Source organism: Spermophilus citellus (genome assembly GCF_964194105.1).
Source record: "Spermophilus citellus genome assembly, chromosome: 7".
In the NCBI taxonomy this organism is placed as follows: Eukaryota; Metazoa; Chordata; class Mammalia; order Rodentia; family Sciuridae; genus Spermophilus; species Spermophilus citellus.
This window is the reverse complement of record NC_138188.1, coordinates 104,420,126-104,442,991: the sequence shown is the minus strand read 5'-3', so window position 1 is coordinate 104,442,991 and position 22,866 is coordinate 104,420,126. Positions and strand designations below refer to the sequence as shown.

General features: G+C 39.8%; 1 protein-coding gene across 4 annotated transcripts in view; it reads right to left on the bottom strand.

Moving 5' to 3' along the window:
- Positions 1 to 22,866, bottom strand: part of CFAP91 (cilia and flagella associated protein 91) — an 89,285-nt gene that overhangs the window by 19,226 nt on the left and 47,193 nt on the right. For 3 of the 4 annotated variants that reach the window (XM_081300804.1, XM_081300807.1, XM_081300806.1), the window contains 4 exons: positions 19,389 to 19,610; positions 16,574 to 16,722; positions 15,916 to 16,007; positions 12,909 to 13,070 (listed from right to left, as the gene is read on the bottom strand). In XM_081300804.1, coding sequence (XP_081156930.1) covers positions 12,910 to 13,070; positions 15,916 to 16,007; positions 16,574 to 16,722; positions 19,389 to 19,610 — 624 coding nt within the window. In that variant the 3' untranslated portion in view covers position 12,909. Of the gene's footprint in view, positions 1 to 4,352; positions 4,516 to 12,908; positions 13,071 to 15,915; positions 16,008 to 16,573; positions 16,723 to 19,388; positions 19,611 to 22,866 lie in introns of those variants that run through there. The other variant, XM_081300805.1, reaches the window with a different exon arrangement.

The following is a 22,866-nucleotide window of genomic DNA, read 5'->3' as shown; positions in this document are numbered from 1 at the left end:
ACACTTATTGGACATATTTCCCAGATCCACCCCTGGTACACCCAGCTGTGTGGACTGGAGAATCTATTCCAGTATTTACTAATGACTCATTCATGATGGGAGGATTTACAGATGCTCATATTACTCCCAATCATGTGACTAGATTTAATTATTCTGGCTACAGTGCCCAATTGCCTTTATGTTGGTCACATGATAAACATGCTGGCTGTCTGAAAGTATCATTTGAAGAAAAGACAGCGATTGGTAAACCTAAACTGACAAATAATTCTATTTATGGAGACTTAAAACCTAATACTAGATCAATAATTAAGATGGGACTTTCCCATAACAAGCCAGTCATTTCTGCAAAACCACCACGGATACCCCACTGTCCAAATAGTTCTACAATTGAAATTGGCACCTTTCCTAAATGGATGGATTGTGTAAATACCTTTCCTGTACAACATAAGGTGTCTAAAGCTAGTGGGTATATTTTAGACTGGTCTCCAAAAATTGATAAGAGACAATTACGAAGAAATTCTGCTATGACACCTGCAGGATTTGTTAGTAATATTTTGACTTATAGTGAAGGAGGTATTCAAAAAGATATTTGGCGTTTAATTGCTGCCTCAGAATATTTACATTTTACAGATAAACCTTTACCAAAATTTGTTGGCAAGAACTGTAAAGAGGGATCTTGCTATGGCTTAAGAGCCTGTGTCCAATCTCCTTATGTTTTAATTATTGGAAATGTAAAAGTTAGATGGATAGATGAGAGATATTTTGTTACTTGTAATAAGTGCAACCTAACTAATTGTATTTCTAGGTATAATGGAGGAAAAGGAGTGCTGATACTTCATCAGCCCTCTTTTGTTTTATTACCTGCTAATATTTCAGAGCCATGGTATGCTGATGCTGGTTTACAAGTCTTACAGCAGATTCATGCCCAGCTAACAAGACCTAAACGTGCTATTGGAGTCATAATTGTTGGTGTTTTAGCACTGGTCTCTTTTATTGCCTCAACTGTCTCTGCATCTCTGACATTGTCTCAAAATATTCAGCATGCAAAATTTCTTAATAATTTAGCTCAAAATACTTCCAAGGCTCTGCGTAATCAAGTAAATATTGATGAAAGGATTGAGACTAAATTAAACACCTTAGAGGCGACTGTTATAAACATTGGTAATGAACTTTCAGCCTTAAAATTTAAGGAAAGGCTTAAATGCCACGCTAATTATAAATATGTATGTGTTACAGCTGCCAAGTACAATGCTTCTCTCTGGGATTGGGAGAAGGTTAAAAACCATTTATTAGGTATTTGGCAAAATAGTAATAATAGCTTGGATATTCTGGAACTTCATCACCATATCCAAGACATTCAAAATAATAGAGCTGATTTTTCAGATCCTTCTTCTTTGGCTAACCAAATATTGAAGGAGTTAAATGGATTCAACCCTGGAAATATTCTTAAACACTCCGCTTGGTACATTATTGGATTATTCTCTTTGCTGTTAATTCTCTTTTGTATTGTAACTATAGGATGGCGAGTCCTCCAATCAAGAATCCGGGGACTCCAGAGAGTGAACCGCCGCCTCATTGTTGAGAAAAGAAAGGGGGAATATGTGGGGAGCCATTCTGACACGTGATTGGGTGACTCCCGTTAAGGGCCTGAGGCGCTCTGGCTGTGTCGGAGCTATCCCGACCCTTTCCTGATGAGAGAGCCCATCCGTGTGGGGTGTGCCTGACCACTGACCCCGGGGACCCAATCACTGACCCTGACCTTGGAGTGCAGCCCCCCCTCAACCTTCATTTGATGGAATTCTCCCCTGAATCTCTTGTCCCCCAAATAAAAGGCTACTCCCCGGCGTGTTCGCTCTCTCTCTCTCCTGCTAGCCCAGAGTAATCCTCGCTGCCCTGCTGGGCGGCTAGAGGCGGGAACCAGGGAGGCGAGCCATCTCGGACCTAGCAATATAAATAAGGTACTGGTTTGTGTGTTTTATTTTGATCTCTTCTAACTAACTTAATGCCTAGAACCTCATTAATGAAACCACTGTGCAGGCCGCGTGGTAGAATAGACCTTTGTTTTTTGTTTTATTTTAAATTTATTTATATGCGGTACTGAGAATTGAACCCAGTGCCTCACACATGCCAGGCAAGTGTGCTACTGCTGAGCCCCAGCCCCAGCCCTTCACTCTAGTTTTTCTCCCAGTAGTTTGTAAAGCTTTTAAAAGCAGTGCTCAGTCTCTCAGCCACATTTTCTAGAACTTACCCAGGAAAAAAACTAGGTCCAAATACCAGACCCAATACTCTGAATTTCTCTCCTAGATTTTGACCCACAAGTTCTTCACTACTTTATTAGCTTTCCATTGCCTTCAAGGTCACTTAAAATATATATAATATGTGTTATATTTTCTGTATATGCTTTTTAAAAAAGGTTTATTTATTTCTGCTATCAAACAACAGAATTATGACAGTGTAATTTAACAATTCTAATTGGCTTCATTTTAAATTTTAAAATCAGGTAACACTTCATTCCATAAAACAGAATCAGTTTTCCTATGAGCCAAGCACTCATCAAAAACAATTTGATGATTAACATCAGATTATTTATTTTGCTTACACAACATAAGGACAAGGGAACTTCATTATTTCGCCAGTTGAGAATGGCTGTTCTCCTTCCAATCCAGATTTCTCTTGGAGGACCAGATATGTCAGCTTGGTTTGATTGACTCCATGTTTTGTTTTGTATTTTTCTCCCTGGAATATTATCTCTGCTGAAAAACTGGCTTCACAAAGAATGTGGCAGCAGGAAAATTTCAGAATCCAAAGCTTAAAAATAAGTCTTGGGCAGTGTGGGGTTATTTTCTGTCTCTGGGGGGGGGTATCATTCTGTGTCCGAGGCCTGGGGACAGAGGCAAAGTCCCCAGCCACCCATCTAGGAGATGTCACTCTCAGTAGCGTCTGGTGTCCTGACCTTTTCTCGCCCAGGATGACGGTGGGTAAGGAGCAGCAGGTCACAGGGACCCCCTGACCCTCTGGGAGACAGAGCACTCCCTGGGCAGAACCCGGGACTGAGAGTCAGAGGCCAGAGGAGAATCAACAACTGTCCCCGCCTGTGGTTTCTGAGGTCCTGGGGCAGGGATGCAGGAGGCAGCCAGTGTCACAAGATGTTCTCGTCTCCAGCCATGCCGGGTGCCTGGCTAAGCGAGGAGAAAGATGGTGTCCCTCCTCAGGGCCTGGCCCCTGCGCCTGGTCTCACTTCCTCTTTGGCACTGCCTAGAAAGGGAGGAAGTGACACCCAGGGGAAGGCCGGGAAGTGAGGCCACCGTCACATTCAAGTTTAGGGTGCGACAGCTCAGTCTGCCTCCCAACAGGCCCCATACTAGGCTCCCCTTCATGGGCCACATCCCTTCTGAGAGTCACGCCTGCCCTTTATAGGCACAAGGACCCAGAAGTTCCAGGGACACGTCCATGTTTAGGCCCTCGGATCCGGAAGTTCCTCAGGCATCCATGTTTAGGCCCCAGGATCTGGAAGTTCCTCAGGTGCACGTCCATATTTAGGCCCCCAGATCAGGAAGTTCCTCGGGCCCACATCCATGTTTAGGCCATAGCATCTGGAAGTTCCTCGGGTGCACGTCATGTTTAGGCCTTAGCATCCGGAAGTGCCTTCAGGTGCACATCCATGTTTAGGCTCTAGGATCCGGAAGTTCCTCAGTCCTCCATGTTTAGGCCCCCGGATCTGGAAGTTCCTCAGGCGTCCATATTTAGGCCCACGGATCCAGAAGTGCCTCAGTTTCACGTCCATGTTTAGGCTCTAGGATCTGGAGTTCCTTTGGTGCACGTCCATGTTGAGACTCTAGGATTCGGAAGTTCCTCAGGCGTCCATGTTTAGGCCCCCGGATCTGGAAGTTCCTCAGGTACATGTCCATCTTTGGGCCCTCAGATCCGGAAGTGCCTCAGGCGTCCATGTTTAGGCTGTAGCATCCGGAAATTCTCAGGTGCACATCCATATTTAAGACCCTGGATCTGGAAGCGCTTCAGGCGTCCATGTTTAGGCCCCCGGATCCGGAAGTTCCTCGGGTGCATGTCCATGTTTAAGCCCCCGAGTCCGGAAGTTCCTCAGGCATCCATGTTTAGGCTCTAGAATCCAGAATGCCTCAGGCGTCCATGTTTAGGCTCTAGGATCCAGAATGCCTCAGGCGTCCATGTTTAGCCCCCCCCCCCCCCGGTCCGGAAGTTCCTCAGGTGCTCATCCATGTTTAGGCTCTTAGATCCGGAAGTTCCTTGGGTGCACATCCATGTTTAAGCCCCCAGGTCCGAAAGTTCCTCAGGCATCCATGTTTAGGCTCTGGGATCCGGAAGTCCCTCAGGCATCCATGTTTAGGCCCCAGGATCGGGAATGCCTCAGGAATCCACGTTTAGGCCCTCGGAAGTTCCTCCTATTTTCTGTATATGCTTTCAATCAGTGATTCATGCCTACTTCTCTTTTCCCTGTATATATTATAAAATAATCTCAAAACTTCCCTTCTCTCCTCCCTGTAAGAAAAGGGAGAAATATATAATTTGGAGACAGTTAAGCTTCATATCCAACATTTAATTTATTGGTTGACCATCTTTGCTGTGTGTTTGTCATTAGAGTATCAACTAGATATTTTTACAACTAGCTTTTTTTTTTTTTTGGTACCAAAGATTGAACTCAGGTGCACTTGACCACTGAGCCACATCCCCAGCCCTGTTTTTTGTATTTTATTTAGAGGCAGGGTCTCCCTGGGTTGCTTAGCACCTCACCATTGGTGAGGCTGGCTTTGAACTTGCGATCTTCCTGTTTCAGCCTCCTGAGCCATGTGCTGGGCTACAACTAGCTTTTATAACTATCATATATGCTTTATACAGGCTTAAATGAAATGTATTTTACTTTAAATAAGTAGATAGAAGATGATTTTGTTTCACTCCTCTGACTTGACATCACAGGTCACCATAGGATGTCACAGAGCAGGTATCAAAATCAGAAGTAAATGCATATCTATTCAATTCAAGCTGTTTAAATGGCTAATATTAAACTTTCATGTCCAAAAAATTATTCCAAACCCTCTGTCTTACTTTTTTTTTTTAACAATAATAAGGTTGGCAAAATGCTTTGGCCATTGAATTTATATTTAGGAGATAATAGATAATATATGATATTATACCTCAATACATGCTTTAGATCTTCACTGATTTCAGATATTATTTCATTATTAATTGAAGACGAAAGCTTATATGCTGTAATTTACAACCATAGATTGACATTTAAAATCATGAATCTGTTTTCTCTCAGATCTCTTCCTTTATCTCAATCTTCCTTCCATAATTCCTTTTGAATGGGACTTACTTTCACTTGACTCTTTTTTGTTTGTTTTTAACACTGTCATGGCTTTATTAAAAAACACAGTTGCACAAAAGTATTAACCTCAAAATTTAAGGAGAGATTCTTAAAGAACTTAACGCACTATATACATACTGCAATACAAAGAGCATTAAAATAGGACCCCAAACTTCTACAAAATATAAATCCCCCCCTTACTTATTTGCATGAAAATACCACCCACAAAGCTAAATAAGTTCTTAAAAGTTATCTGGAGGTTCACTATGTGTTGTTTTCAAACCAAAGAACTCTAATTTTGATTGTACAATAAGATAATTGATAAGAAAGTCAATATATAGATTTCATTTTAAAAATAAGTATCTTGGATGGAAGAAAAGATGGCGGCGGGAAGTGAGTAAGCCGCTCCGTGCTCTGCGCCGCCGCGCCCGCAGCGTATGTTGCCGCATCTTAAAAGATGAAGTAAAGATCATTAAAGGAGATCTGTCGACAAAGACTCAGCACCGTGTCAAGAAAGGGGCCTAGGTGGAGTGAATCCGCCACGACTCCAGCCAAGGTGGAGTGAGTCCATCACGACTTCAGCGCGAGCAGTAAGGCTGCAGCCCCCGAGCTGCCCGGCTCCCTCGGCCCCTTCTCCTTCTCCTCTCCGCCTTTCCGCTTTGCTTCTCCCCCGCCGTCTCTCCTCCCACGCTCAGTCCCTAAATCTAGATCTCAATTTCTTTCCCCCACCCCGCCCGCTCTCCTGCGTGTCCAGTACCCGGCCCGCGCGGGCCCCAAGGCGCTGCCTCCCCTCCCCCAGACCGCACCCCCTCCTCGGGGGTCCCGAAGGCCACAGCTGGGCTGCCACCGCGCCGCCGCCGCCGCTTCCCGCGGAGCACTATAGAGCAGACTCTTCACCGCGCAAGTGAGCTGCCGAGTTTAAATGGAACAGCTGATAAGATGAGTGACAATTTAAAATCTAAGTGATCCAACATGGCAGCGGATGTGGAGAGATCAAGTCTCTAACCCCTTCAGCTGCGCGAGCATAGGGAGAAGTAAACTGTCAAAATACTGTTCGCTCAGGACCACTAGGCACTGTTGAGCTGAAGGGGATCCCGGGCGAATAGTCTGCCCCTCTCAGAACACACCAAGCCCGGATTGGGCTGCATTCTAGTTCTGGTTCACCTGCTTCTCGTGACTCAGCACTAATGATCCCGCTGAAATAACTAGTCGGCCCACCTGAACTCACAGAGGTAAAAGCCAACTGAGCACGATAGTCAGACCCAGGGTATCCCTCTGCTGACAACAGAGGTCCCTTGCACCAGCTACCAGGGGAGTTGCTACCTGAGGGCAAACAAATTCGCTGGGGGTCCTCAGCCCCAAGCCCTACAAACTTAGGGTCTGAGGGAGGCAAACAGAAAGGGTGTGCCCAGACATCCATGGAAACAGGGCTCCCAGGAGCAGCAGACCCGGCGTGTAGCCAGTATTGTGGTGAGCGTCACAGGTGAGCGGGGCCTGGCTTGAGGAACCACAAGAGAAGGCCCTAGGCACTCAGGACTGGAGACCCGCACAGTCTGGGAAGAAGAGCTGAGGCACAGTGATTGGTTCCCACCCATCAAGAAGAGAAGCCTGGCCCAGTTCCCACCTACTGTAAGAGAAATTAATTGAGCTCTATGACTGCATTTATTATTATTATTTTTTTTAATGATTATTATTGGTATTTTTTTTAATTTTATTTTCACTTTTTGTTGTTGATGTTGTTGTTGTTCTTCAACTTTCTTATTAATGGTTTCAATTTTATTTTTAATTCTTTTTATTCTATTATTATTACTATTATTTTTTAAACTTTAATTTCCATTTGTTTATTATCATTATAATTTTTTTTGGTTTTAAATTTTTATTTTTTCGTTTTTTCTTTCTTTCTTTTCACTTTTTTCTTTTGTCTTTTCATTTCTTTTCAATTTTCTTATTCCCCCTTTCTTGAATTCTACCTGCCTACACTCACTCTCTTTAGTGACTTCTTCCCTTACCTTCTAATACCTCTCCTCCCAAGCATCAAATAAATTTATAAGAGTAAACAGTAACTCAGCAGTCAAACAGAACAAGAAGTATCATGAGCATAAAAAAGCAAGGAAGAAAAGGAGTACAAACAATGAAGGACAGCCTAAATATTCAGGAGGACCTGGAGTCATCAGAAAAACGGCCATATAAAGAACTCAAGGAACACCTTAGACAGATGGAAAGGAACCTTAAAGATCACATTGAAAATGAATTACATAAACAGATAAAAGAAGAAGTTAAGCATCTTTATCAGGAGGTAAAGATTATAAAAAAATAAAACAATAATTCTAGAAATGAAGGAAATGATAAACCAAATTAAAAACTCAATCGAGAGTATCACTAATGGAGTGGAGCAAGTAGAAGCCACAACATCAGATAATGAAGACAAAATATATCATCTTGAAAAGAGTCTAGCCAACTCAGATAGGCTGGTAAAAAATCACGAGAAAAACATCCAAGAGATTTGGGATAACTTAAAAAAGCCAAACTTACGAGTCATCGGGATAGAGGAAGGCACAGAGATTCATGCCAAGGGAATGAGTAACTTGCTGAATGAAATAATTACAGAAAACTTTCCAGAAATAAAAAAGGAAACAGATATACAAATTGTAGATGCATACAGGACACCGAGCACACAAAATCACAGTAGACCAACGCCAAGACACATTGTTATGAAGATATCCAATATACAGAACAAAGAGAAAATATTAAAAGCTACAAGAGAAAAGAGGCAGATTACATTTAGGGGTAAACCAATAAGGTTAACAATGGATTTTTCATCACAGATGCTGAAAGCGAGAAGATCCTGGAACAACGTATTTCAAACACTGAAAGACAATGGATGCCAACCAAGAATTCTGTATCCAGCAAAATTAAGCTACAGGTATGACAATGAAATAAAAATCTTTCATGATAAACAAAAGCTAAAAGAATTTGTAGCCAGAAAACCACCATTGCAAAGCGTCTTGAGCAAAACTCTACACAAGGAAGAAATGAAAAACAATAACCAAAACCATCAGTGGGAAGTGCCTCGGTAAAGACAGAGGATGGGGAGAAAGCTAATCATGGAGAAACAAACTAAATTAGAAAAAAAAAGAGATAAATAATCAAACATGGCAGGAAGTACAAACCATATATCAATAGTAACTCTAAACGTTAATGGCTTAAACTCTCCAATAAAGCGACATAGGCTGGTAACATGGATTAAAAAAACAAATCCAACAATATGCTGCCTCCAGGAGACACATCTGATTGGAAAAGACATACACAGGCTCAAGGTAAAAAGTTGGGAAAAAATATACCACGCACACGGTCCTCGTAAGCAAGCAGGGGTGACCATTCTCATATGGAATAAAATCGACTTCAAGACTAAGTTACTCAAAAGGGATAAGGAAGGACATTATATACTGTTAAAAGGAACCATTCACCAATAAGACATAACAATTATCAATATTTATGCACCAAATAATGGCGCTGCAACGTTCATAAAACAAACTCTCCTCAAGTTCAAGAATCAAATAGACCACAACACAATAATTATAGGAGACTTCAACACACCTCTCTCACCATTGGACAGATCCTCCAAACAAAAGTTGAATAAAGAAACTATTGAACTCAATAGCACAATCAATAACCTAGACTTAACTGACATATATAGAATATATCAACCATCATCAAGTGGATATACTTTTTTCTCAGCAGCACATGGATCTTTCTCAAAAATAGACCATATATTATGCCATAGGGCAACCCTCAGTAAATATAAAGGGGTGGAGATAATACCATGCACTTTATCAGATCATAATGGAATGAAACTGGAAATCAATGATAAAAGAAGGAAGGAAAAATCCCACATCACATGGACAATGAACAATACGTTACTGAATGATCAATGGGTTACAGAAGACATAAAGGAGGAAATCAAAAAATTCTTAGAGATAAATGAAAATACAGACACAACATATCGGAATCTATGGGACACAATGAAAGCAGTTTTAAGAGGGAAATTCATCGCCTGGAGGTCATTCCTCAAAAAAAGGAAAAACCAACAAATAAATGAGCTCACACTTCATCTCAAAGCCCTAGAAAAGGAAGAGCAAAACAACAGCAAATGTAGCAGAAGGCAAGAATTAATTAAAATCAGAGCGGAAATCAATGAAATTGAAACAAAAGAAACTATTGAAAAAATTAACAAAACAAAAAGTTGGTTCTTTGAAAAAATAAATAAGATCGACAGACCCCTAGCCATACTAACGAAGAGAAGAAGAGAGAGAACTCAAATTACTAACATACAGGATGAAAAAGGCAATATTACAACAGACGCTACAGAAATACAGAAGACAATTAGAAATTATTTTGAAAACCTATATTCCAATAAAATAGAAGATAGTGAAGACATCGATAAATTCCTTAAGTCATATGATTTGCCCAGACTGAGTCAGGAGGATACTCACAACTTAAACAGACCAATATCAATAGATGAAATAGAAGAAGCCATCAAAAGACTACCAACCAAGAAAAGCCCAGGACCGGATGGGTATACAGCGGAGTTTTACAAAACCTTTAAAGAAGAATTAATACCAATACTTTTCAAGTTATTTCAGGAAATAGAAAAAGAGGGAGCTCTTCCAATTTCATTCTATGAGGCCAACATCACCCTGATTCCGAAACCAGACAAAGACACCTCAAATAAAGAAAACTACAGACCAGTATCTCTGATGAACCTAGATGCAAAAATCCTCAATAAAATTCTGGCGAATCAGATACAAAGGCACATCAAAAAAATTGTGCACCATGATCAAGTAGGATTCATCCCTGGGATGCAAGGATGGTTCAATATACGGAAATCAATAAATGTTATTCACCACATCAATAGGCTTAAAGATAAGAACCATATGATCATCTCAATAGACACAGAGAAAGCATTCGACAAAGTACAGCATCCCTTTATGTTCAAAACATTAGAAAAACTAGGGATAACAGGAACTTACCTCGACATTGTAAAAGCTATCTATGCTAAGCCTCAGGCTAGCATCATTCTGAATGGAAAAAAATTGAAGGCATTCCCTCTAAAATCTGGAACAAGACAGGGATGCCCCCTATCACCACTTCTATTCAATATAGTTCTCGAAACACTGGCCAGAGCAATTAGACAGACAAAAGAAATTAAAGGCATAAAAATAGGAAAAGAAGAACTTAAATTATCACTATTTGCGGATGACATGATTCTATACCTAGAAGACCCAAAAGGGTCTACAAAAAAACTACTAGAACTAATAAATGAATTCAGCAAAGTGGAAATCAAAACCAACCTAAGATACCACCTCACCCCAGTAAGATTGGCAGCCATGATGAACTCAAACAACAATGAGTGCTGGCGAGGATGTGGGGAAAAGGGTACTCTTTTACACTGCTGGTGGGACTGCAAATTGGTGCGGCCAATTTGGAAAGCAGTATGGAGATTCCTGGGAAAGCTGGGAATGGAACCACCATTTGACCCTGCTATTGCTGTTCTCGGACTATTTCCTGAAGACCTTAAAAGAGCACACTACAGGGATACTGCCACATCGATGTTCATAGCAGCACAATTCACAATTGCTAGACTGTGGAATCAACCCAGATGCCCTTCAATAGATGAATGGATAAAAAAAATGTGGCATCTATACACAATGGAGTACTACGCAGCAATAAAAAATGAGAAAATCATAGAATTTTCAGGGAAATGGATGGCACTAGAGCAGATTATGCTTAGTGAAGCTAGCCAATCCCTAAAAAACAAATACCAAATGTCTTCTTTATAATGAGAGCAACTAAGAACAGAACAGGGAGGAAGAGCAGGAAGAAAAGATTAACATTAAACAGAGACATGAGGTGGGAGGGAAAGGGAGAAAAAAAGGGAAATTGCATGGAAATGGAGGGAGACCCTCATTGCTATACAAAATTACATATAAGAGGTTGTGAGGGGAATGGGATAATAAACAAGGAGGGAAATGAATTACAGTAGATGGGGTAGAGAGAGAAGATGGGAGGGGAAGGGAGGGGGGATAGTAGAGGATAGGAAAGGTAGCAGAATACAACAGTCACTAATATGGCAGTATGTAAAAATGTGATGTGTAACCGATGTGATTCTGCAATCTGTATTTGGGGTAAAAATGGGAGTTCATAACCCACTTGATTCTAATGTATGAAATATGATATGTCAAGAGGTTTGTAATGTTGTGAACAACCAATAAAAAAAATACTGAAAAAAAAGTATCTTATAATCTGGACATAGTATGTAATGAGAATTCTTAGAGACTAAAGCAGGGCATATCATTTGTTAAAAGTTGGGAAAAAAATGTTAATCTTTTGTAATTTCTGATCCCCCTACTAAATTTATTCCAAGTGTTTTATTTCAGTCAGTTGTGCAACTGTTTTAGCTTCTCCACAAATATCCTTTAAAACACCAAGTCATACATTTCAAACTAAGAAAAACAAGCAGCAGCAGTACTACACTCAGTAATTTAAATGTGTCACAATAGAGAGGAATAGCTTCAATTAGTTTACTGGCACTAACTTTTAAAAACCTTACAAATATTCAAAACAAAGAAAAAATTTTTAGGTAGTCAAGATGAAAAAAGCAATTAGCTTGAACATGGAGCCTCCATGACAAAAACAGAGATGTACCTGTGTACTTGTTATATTTTATTTAGTAACCATGTAAATAAGCACACACTCAGACTTATTCCAAATATCCTTCTATTTTAATGGACATTCACTTGAAAATATCACTTGACTCTTTTTGTTCTTCAATTGACTTTTGAGTCTTCCCCTCGCCCACCCCCACCCTCATGAAGCTTATAAGCTAAGGCAGTTCCTGTCCCCACAACCTGAATCTCTTTTTTCTTGTACCTGAGCTCGTAACCTGGGAACTAAATAAAATAGGTATGTTAATAAAATATAAATAAAACAGAGGTGTGTGGGTATGGCGGGAGCTACAGGAGGAGAAGTGTCTGATGTGGCCCTGCTGGAAGCTGTTTCCTTTCTTATATTCTGCTGTGGAGACTCAACCGATGAGGCCTGAGTTAGTCTTGTGAGTACGAATGTTTAATTGAGACTCATTCCAACCCCTGGCAGACACTGCAGAAGTGGCTGAACTGGGCAGGCTCCATGCCTTGTGCTGTACTTACAGTTAGCATGGTGCATTAGGGCACAGCACACCCCTCTCCATCAGAAGAAGCTTAAAAAAAAAAAAACCCTTACATGTTCTGTAACTTTATTTGTGATAAAATATAGTTACATGTTAAAAGAACCCACAAAAGAATTTAAAGACTTGTTTTTTAGATTGCAAGAGTACAAATTCTGTCTAACAACTGTAATCATTTCAGCCAGTAGGTACCATGACCTAGATGAAATGTGCCAATTTAAATGGAAGCTCTTTATTTTCTTAAACAATGGACAATCTATTCACACTGTGCTTGTTAGAGCACAACACAATGCTGAATGATGCTCCTCCTCTGCTTCTGCTAAATGGAAAACTCAAACTCACCTTAGCTGCTGTTCTTATTTTGTGTTCCTTCCTCAGGTAACTTGTCAGCATTTGAGACCTCATCTTTTGGTCGCTCAACAAATTTCCGCTGGACCATGGCTTCTGTGTGTTGATGGATGATCTGATGGGCTGCAAGAATATGTTTTCGCTGTGCATTCCTCACTGTGCAAAAGGGACAGAAGAATTTTTTCTCGGAAAGTCTGAATGAAACCATTCCCAAATGTTTTCAAGAGAGTAGTGACAAAAATGATCATTTTGTGAATCACATATTTTCTGACTTAGGGCTGATTGGGCTTACTAACAACACTCTGCTCTCTGGTTTTAGAAGAACATCTTCCTAAGTAAAAGGTAAAGCAAACCCATCCCTTATTTGTTGCTGTTCCCTCTATTCACATTCTTCAATTCAGTTGTCATTTCCTCCCCTGCAGACTTGCCTCCATGTCACACCTCCATAGCTTTTCTCACTTGGAAAGACTGCACTCCAAACCCTAACCTTCTGCAAAACCCAGCTGAAGTTCCAGCTCCCCCAGGAAGTCTGCTCTGATCAGGTAAGACCTTTTTTGTCATTTCCCACAAAAAACATTGAAGCACTTCATTTGAATTACATTTTCTTTTCCTCAAACCTTATAAATGATTGATCAGTCTTAATGAGACTCTTGTCTCACACTTCTCTTTGAACCTTAATTCCTATGTGGAGTTTTGCTTATTAATGATAAATATCTGGGCTCATGACTATAGAAGGTGGTCCCAGCTCCAAATTCTAAGAATATTTGTAATCAGGGCTTATTATAGATAATGCTAAGCACCTAGGCCTTTGGAAAAGTCAGAGGTGTTGATGATAATGACAATGATGTTAGCAGTTAGCCTTTTTCCTTACTTTTTGCTAGGCACTATTTTAAGCAATTGACATATGAGTAGTCATTTAATTCTCCCACAACCGTAAAACAGAATATTATTAATATCCTCATTTTTCAGAAGAAACACAGACACAGACAGATTAGTTACTTATCCAAAGTCATACTGCTATCACAGGACAGTAAGAAGTACTGTGGATTTTTTGCTATTTAGGTATCAGCTACTTTATACAGGGTAATTCATTCAGCACTTTTACTACAATTCACAGTAGTATGGCCAAAGAAGTGGGTGCTTTGGAGCCATACAGACCACGATTCAACTCTGCAAGTCATGTGTTTCCAAACACATGAAAAATCAGAATACCTTCACAGCTGTTGCAAGAAATTGAGATAATGTACATTTTCAAATGCTTAATGCACTGCTTTTTGCAACTTAGCATGCATTTAAAATGTCACAGTTACTGTTATTTTGCATCTATATACGTATCTCTTTAAGGTCTTTCTAATTTTATCAGCTTTTTAAAAAGTGAAATATCTCAACATGGCCTTTATATAATAGCACCTTGACTTTTGGTAAAGAGTATACATAATAAATAACATATTTGGTAAGGAGCATATATACTCTCTTATTTGAAAGAAGAAACAGGTTCCTAGTGTACACTCAGTGTCCATATGGCTTTTTTTCAATTTGACATAAACATAAAGGGAAGAGACTAAGGACTCGGGCAACTTGCCCACAGGATTTCCTCCATTAAAGTTCCTCCTCCAGATCTTTCCCTCATCCCTAGGAGGAAGTGTAGGAGGGGATCTCAAACTAGTAGATATTAAACCCACTATTTCCCTGTGTCCTTGAATTCCTCCAAGTAGAATGGCTCTGAAGCAGGCTGATCTCACTTTGGACCTGGGTGAAGTAGAAAGGAGTTATATATTTTCTTAAGGATCTAGAAAACATAAGGTCCCTTTTATAATGAATGTAAGATGATACAGAAAAACACATTACTTGGTCTGAAAATTAAACTTCATACACTATGAAGATAGATATGGCGCTATCATAACTGTTGCTGGGAGTAGAAATTAGAACACTCCTTTTGTGGGACAGTATGTAGAATCTATCAAAAGGTAAAATGTACATACCCTATTTCCCAGTAGTTGTACCACTAGGAATTGACTCTCAGAAGCATGGCCAGGAAACATATAACATATACTGGTTGCAGTGCTGCTAGTAATAAAACCACACTGGAAACACTTGAGTGCTTATCACTAGAAAGGACTGCTTTTAAAATTACACAACAACCTTGTAAGAATGAAAATATGGTGACTCTTTGTCCTGATGTGTTAGACCTCTACCATTTTCTCTATCATTGATTAAGCAATCAAATATTGCACAGTTTTCTGCTTTAAATCTGTCCAGAAGTTCCCTACATAATCCCAAAAGCTTCTGCATTGCTATTTCACCTGAATATTGGTCTTGTCCTGATTGCAGCCCTCCCTCTAGGATCAGGCGTCTCACCAATAGTCTCATAGTTCTGGAAGAATCTTTTACTTTTCTTTTCTTTCTTTTTTCTTTTTTTTTTTTTTAGCTGTAGTTGGACACAGTACCTTTATTTTATTTATTTATTTTTATGTGGTGCTGAGAATCGAACCCAGTGCCTCACACATGCTAGGCAAGCACTCTACCACAGAGCCACAACCCCAGCCCCAAAATATGCCACTTTTGAATATGATAAATTGGGGACCTTTATACTTAGGTACAGGTCCAGAGGAAATACAGTATCTGTGACTCAGGCAGAGTAGCAGAATAGATACAGACCTTTTGGGCACCCCCAGTTTTTAATACCCATAGTTTATATTTCCCTGCTACAAAAGGCCGTCACAGTTTGAGCCATAGAATTCTTGGAACTAGGAACCTCCTTTTAAAGAAAGCTGGATCTTGATATTCTGTCAAGCTTGTTAGAACTGCATCCCATCTCTACGACAAGTGACTAAACTCTGCAGTCAGACAACAGGAAAAGAATTTATCGAGTTCTGAAACAAGAAAACAGTGCATCTTCAGAATTTCCCTGTATCTCTGTTAAGTTCTAAATCTCTAGGATTTTGAAAATAATTTACATCATTTTAAAAAATCCTAAAGTGAAGCATTTGTATCAGTTTACCTTTTTCTTTGACAAACTCTTTTTGCACCTCTGGAATCAAAAAACTATAAACCAACTCGGCAACAATCTCCTCTGACTGAAGATATGTTCGACTGAAAAAGAAAAAAAAAAGTTAAACTGTTTCCTTTGTTTTTCACTTGAGCTAATGGCACTTAGATCTTCCTTGCAGGTATGAACAACTCCACTGCCTAAATTCTGTCATGACCTTTTCCTTGACTGAATGATCTAAAATACCACATTCCTAATGAGCTTAATTCCATGGAAAATCTGGATTTGACCCTGTCCTTCATTTATTGGCCTGGTAGGACGGGAATGTTAGAACTACAGATTACACATAGAAGCCCAAAACCTTGGGATCAAATCCAAATAATGTTGCACAAACACATGTCCTCATTGTTTTCATGCTTCTGAGTATTCTAAAAGTACATAGTATGAAAATAACCCAGACCACAGAGGGTAACTGAGAATTCAGTTCCAATGCTCCCACCATACAGTGGTATAGTCATGTTGACTTATAAAGAATCATGATGATAAAACAGTAGACATCGAAGCACAAATTATATATTTGTTTCTCCTTGGTGGCGAAATCTTAAGCTCCTGAAAAATTACATGAGTACCAGCAAATGGACTGTCCGTTCTATAATCTCTTGGTGCATACCGGTTTTCCATTTCATAAGCAATGTCATTGATTTCCTCAGCCATCTTCTCAATTTCTTTTCTGGCCTGTTCTTCTGCAGTATTCTCTTCAGTACTCAGTATTATGTCTTCCAGATATGAGGATACAGTGGTTTGATGAACTTTAACCACCTGCAAAGAGCAAAAGTATACCTACTTACTAATAATAGCTATTATTTTAAAAAGACCAAAAAAATAGACAAACATTGGTTGATGGTTTTCTAGCACATGTATTTCATTCATTAAGTCAATAGTTCCTTCTGTTTCTCATTCACCAACCGACTGATTCTGGGCAGCCCCTATCCATTAAGAAATATGTCTCTTACTTGTGGGTGGGTAATATAGCACCACAGGAAGATCATAGGCTTCAGCTCAATAACCCTGGTTTGGTTTCTGCCTTTGTCTTTATCAACAGCGTGACATGGCCAACCTACCTATCTAACTGTAGTAGAGGCTAGCACATTTCCCTTTATCCTTTCTGTTTTTCCTCTTAAATAACAGAACCTCTGGGTAATCAGGTACCTAGAATAAAGACTTCATTTCCTAACACCCATAGGAACTGGACACGGCCATATGATAAAATTCTAACTAAGACAATATATGCAGAAGTTATGTGTGTAACTTCCAAAAACAGTTCTTAAAGGGAAAGTTCTATCTTCTTTTTTTCTTTCTTATTTCATGGGGACATAATGCTGGTACATAGGTAGTCACCTTAAATTGCTACATGGGCCATAACTTAGGGGGGGAATAACAGAAAGATGGGAGGATCTTGTGTCTCTGAAGAACTTACTGAACTATCCCAACATTCTCAGACTCCTTCTTTTTAAAATTTTCTTGAAATCTTGAAATGGAATACAGATTTTAAAATGTGCAGAGTACACATAGGTACAGTACGGTGAGTTAGGCCAGCGTCGATGTAGTCACAGCTAGTACCTCAGAAGGACATGACTGCAGACCCTTTTCATTTCAATGACTGTCCTAGTAAACACCTCCTATGCTTTGTAATTTTACTCCCTAAGCGTGCAACCATAAGTGTATAGTTTGGTTATGAGGAGTCCCCCAAAAACTTATGTGTTAATTCAGGAATGTTCAGAAGTGAAATAGTTAGATTATAAGATCTGCAACCTCATCAGTGGATTAATCCACATGGTGGATTAATAATTTGAATGTATTACTGGATGGCAATTGTCAGTTCTTGGGGCATGACTGGAGGAAGTAGGTAACTGGGGGAGTGCTGCTGGGGGTTATATTTTGTCCCTGACTCCCTACTCTCTCTTTTTGCTTCCTGGCTGCCATGAGCTGAAGCTTTCCTCCACTGTGCCCTTCCACCATGATGTTCTGCCTCATCTCAAGCCCAGAGCAATGAGGTCAGCCAATCAAGAACTGAGTCTCTGAACCTGTAAGCCAAACTTTTCCTCCTCTAAGTTGCTCTTGTCAGGTATTTTGATGAAATACTGAAATAAATTTTGTCAGTGACGAAAAACTGACTAATACAATAAGCAATGCCTTTTGGCCTGTTTGACAGGTATTTACACAGGAAGTATCATAAGCATCAACTGCTACATACTGAGTTTTGTTATATATTCTGCCTCCTCAATGGATTGTGAGTTTTTTGGAGACAGGGCAGTTTTCTATTTCATGTCTGGATATTTCTTTGGAATTGAGATAATGCCTAGGACTCAGTAACAACCCAGGACCTGTTTCTTGACAGGCACTGCAGCACAAGTCTGAGTATGTGATACTGAACATGTACCTATATGACACCAATTTTGAACCCTTAGGCCTTCCCTACGGGAGTATCTCAGTGACAGTTCAGTATAGTATCAACCAAATGACCAAGTAACCAAAATATACTTGCTCAATGTCTAGTAGGTATGGGAATCTATGCCATTGTCAGAGAAGGCCCAGAGCAAATATACAATAGCTTGCTCTCATAGAGGAAGCAAGTCACACCTATATGGTAAAAAAGTAGAGAGGTGTGTGCTCTTCTTACAGTGATATATGTTCTTGAGTGTTCTTGTGTGTCTTTATAAATAGGTACATTTCTGGACACATTTGTGCTTGTAAGTGTATGAGTAAATAAAGAAACACAGATGGCTATGTATGTGTCCATGTGTGCTCCTCCTTGTATTTGCTAATTGTGCACACTGGGTTATTTTTTGTGAATTTTTTTGTGTATATACCTGCAAAAGTGTGATTGTATTTAAAGATTCTTTATATCTTATATATGCAGCTATTAAAATAACTCCATTCAGCTGTCCTGAGCAAATTTAAATTGAAATCCTGATTCTACCCCTAAACTTATTCTCTCAACTCACCTACCTCAGAAAAGAGGACCATCACCTTTCAGTTGCTTAAGCCCTAAACTGGGCACCATACTTGATTTCTGTTTCTTCCTCAGGCTTCACTACTTCAACAGCTTCCTTCCCAGTCTCTCTATTCCCACTCTGTCCTTCCTCCCACCTCTTCTCCATTCAACAAGCAAAGTAACCTCTTTAAAATGTGTCACTGGGCTCCATTTGCTTCCTTCGTGGAACTGCTGCATTTTTCTAATTCTACACTTATATGCATGTTTTATGTTTCTCAACTTCCAGGGAAAAGGGACTCTGTCTGCCTTTTGTCCTCCAAAATACCCCACAGTGTCTTTGCACAGTTCCTGGCATATAGCAGGAACCCAGTATATATTTGCTGAATAAAATGAAAAACAAAAACCCAATGCCATTTCTTGTCATGGGAGTGCTTTGGTGTAACTTTGCTGTTTCCAGGGGATTCCCATGCCCTGGGCTTCCCCTACTTGCCTCCTTAAATATCTGGTCCTCCTCACGCAGGCGCCTTTGTTCCACCTGGCGACGACCACTCTCTTCGGCTTCTCGCATCCGCCGCTGACGCTCTGCCAACATGGCAAAGGCATGGATCCTCCTCTCTTCCTGTAGTCTCACCAGCTCTTTGGACAGGAAGTCTAGCATGTCAGCTAGAGCCCTTCCTTCAAGCCCGGCCAAATGATTTTCAACCAGTGACACCTTAAAAGTAATAATACAACTTTATTATTTAAAAATAATAATACAACAAATTCCACTATGAATGTGGTTATCAGAAGTGCTGGTTTACTCGGAACTCTGACAGTCAATTCACTGTTCAAAGGCAGTTGGTTTCTATTAGGAATGTTATCTCTCAATTGACCCCATCCCAAGCATCCTTACTATGAAAACTTATTATAGACTCAGACAGAGAAAGTAGATTGTTCTGACAGTCACTGATGGATCACAGTCCTTGGATTATGAAGAGGATTTAGGAAACATTTCTGTTAGCAACCACACAAAATGTATTTTTCCTTTCAATTTGATTCAAAAGGGCAAGTATATCTTCCCAGACATGAAGGGAAATGTCAAAGTTCTTATTAAAACTGGAGTTTAACAAAATAGAATCTCCTAGAAATTCACTCCTGATACCTTTTAATTTTTAAATGTCTGATCCTTTCACACAAGTTTGAGGAGTTTTAAGATCTCAGATAAGATGAAAGTAGAAAACTTTGGTACTTTTTAGTCTTTTTAATAACTTCAAAGCCATTAACAACCATCTTTGAAACAGCCCAGGGAAAAGCCTAAATGTCTATGTGATCACTGAGGTAGAACAAGGGATCATGGAGCTCCTGGCCAGGAGGAAGCCAGAGCGCCCACACTACCTATTTACCAGGTCCTGATTTTGACACACGGAGAAGACAGTGTTTAAGATGAGTTATCCTGTGTAACTTCATCCTGCTCCCTCCCTGGTCCTCAGGTAGAAGGGGAAAGTGTTCCTCTTCCAGCCATATGCTGCCTTCATGTTTACAGTTTTCCCTCTGCTCAGCTCCCCTCCTGGTTTGTATTTGAGAGAAAGGATACTCACAGGTCTCAAAGGCAATGTGGCTATGGGTGAGACTGTCAGTCAAATGTAGCTGTTGGCCCTAATATTCCCATCCTCACCCATCTCCTAGCCTACATGTACCTTGTAACCTCAAAGTTCAACTTCACTTAGAACAAGACAGGGATGCCCTCTCTCACCACTTCTATTTACTTTAGTCCTTGAAATACTAGCCAGAGCAATTAGACAGACAAAAGAAATTAAAGGCATAAAAATAGGAAAAGAAGAACTTAAATTATCACTATTTGTGGACGACATGATTCTATACCTAGAAGACCCAAAAGGGTCTACAAAGAAACTACTAGAGCTAATAAATTAATTCAGCAAAGTGGCAGGATATAAAATCAACACGCATAAATCAAAGGCATTTCTGTATATCAGCGACAAAACTTCTGAAATAGAAACGAGGAAAAACACTCCATTCACAATATCCTCAAAAAAAATAAAATACTTGGGAATCAACCTAACAAAAGAGGTGAAACACCTATACAATGAAAACTACAGAACCCTAAAGAGAGAAATAGAAGAGGATCTTAGAAGATGGAAAAATATACCTTGTTCATGGATAGGCAGAACTAACATCATCAAAATGGTGATATTACCAAAAGTTCTCTATAGGTTTAATGCAATGCCAATCAAAATCCCAATGGCATTTCTTGTAGAAATAGATAAAGCAATCATGAAATTCATATGGAAAAACAAAAGACCCAGAATAGCAAAAGCAATTCTAAACAGGAAGTGTGAATCAGGCGGTGTAACGATACCAGATTTCAAACTATATTACTTAGTTGAAATTTGAGCTGTATGAGGGAGTGGAGGAAAGGCATAACTAGAACATTTTATTACTTCATTCATAACCACTGAACATTCAGCCCAGAGGTCACAAATAAATTCTGTGTCTCCAAGGAACATAAGCTCCCTCATCTGGAGGCAGATGCAACCATTAAGGTCCTAAGATGGCCATCTGTTCATGACTGCTTCCTTCTTCAGCAAGAAATTTGAGTATGCTCAGGTAGGACAATCTAATATGAAATTAAGTAAAAATATTTAAGAAGGTGATTCTGCTGTGGTTATAGCATGTAATGTATCACATAACTGGGAATTGTGTATTTTCTGGACAGCTTTCCAGAAAGAGATGGAGGAAAGGTGAGGTGCTCTTCCCTTGGGCCCCTGCAGATCAGTGGTATATATCTCCCTAGTATAGCTGACTGTAAGTGGCCCTTGGCCAAGTGACAGCTTTCCCCATGAATGCCTCCCTTCACTCTCAGCTGACTTCATCAGCTATAAGTGGGGAAAATTAATTGACAAGCCCATTGGCTTAGCTGCCTCTGCTGAAGTCCACCATCATCAAAAACCATGAAGGGCCAAGAGGCCATTTTCCCACCCAGAGTCTCAGGATTTGGTGTACTCATGTCTGGATATTTCTAGGTCCAAGGAGCTCCCAATTCAGATGCTCCAGTGTCCACATTCTCCTTGTCTTTCTCTGGTCCCTTTGTGAGGTCTCACTGCTTGTGACTTTCTTACTTCCTCCCTCCCAATCCCCTCACCTGCTCTCCCAAGCTCAGTAACCATTTATGGCACCAATGTCATGTAAAAGAAGTAGAGTTGTGGTCATTTCCAAATTGTTTGCCATTTGTGCTCGATTCCCACATGGCACAAGAGTTATGTACATTACTAAGGTGGGTCAAGTTAACTTGGCTTACAGCAAACTTTAGTCTTACCACACTAAACTTTGCAAATTGATTCTCAGATTGATTCAGAGGTAAGTGGGAAAGGGAATTAAAGTGCATCTATATTAAAGTCAATGACAATTAAAAATGTGTATATAGACAAACACTGAAGAGAACAGAAAAAATTGACAGTTGTTGGTTTAGAGCTGCAGTTCTTAGCTGTGTCAGGTGTCAGAGAGACAGGTCAGATGAAAGTCACCAAATACCATAGTAGGTAGTAACATATTTAACCGGCATGTGCTGTATATGGCTACAAAATGCAAAAATAAGTGCTGATATTTTAAAATCCCATTTCTCACTTTTTTCATGTTGTTTTTATTATTTATTCTGCTTGGTCCTCACCAACTGCAATACAGTAGTTACCAATATTTAGGAAAGAAAAAAAATCTTTAAGTTGAAAAAGTGCATTTGTCTTTGTTTTAGGAATTTATCTTCTCTCTCCTTATCCCCATTCCCCCTTTCTCCCTTTCTTTCTTTCTTTTTTTTTTGCAAATAAAGATAAAAATACCATATTCAATTCAGTGAGAGTATAATCCCAAATTATGAACTACAACAACATTATTTAAAATGCTGAGAGAGTGCTGGGGGATATTCTGTAACATTTCATTTCTTGTTATTAAAATATCACTTGTGCAATAATGAAAAC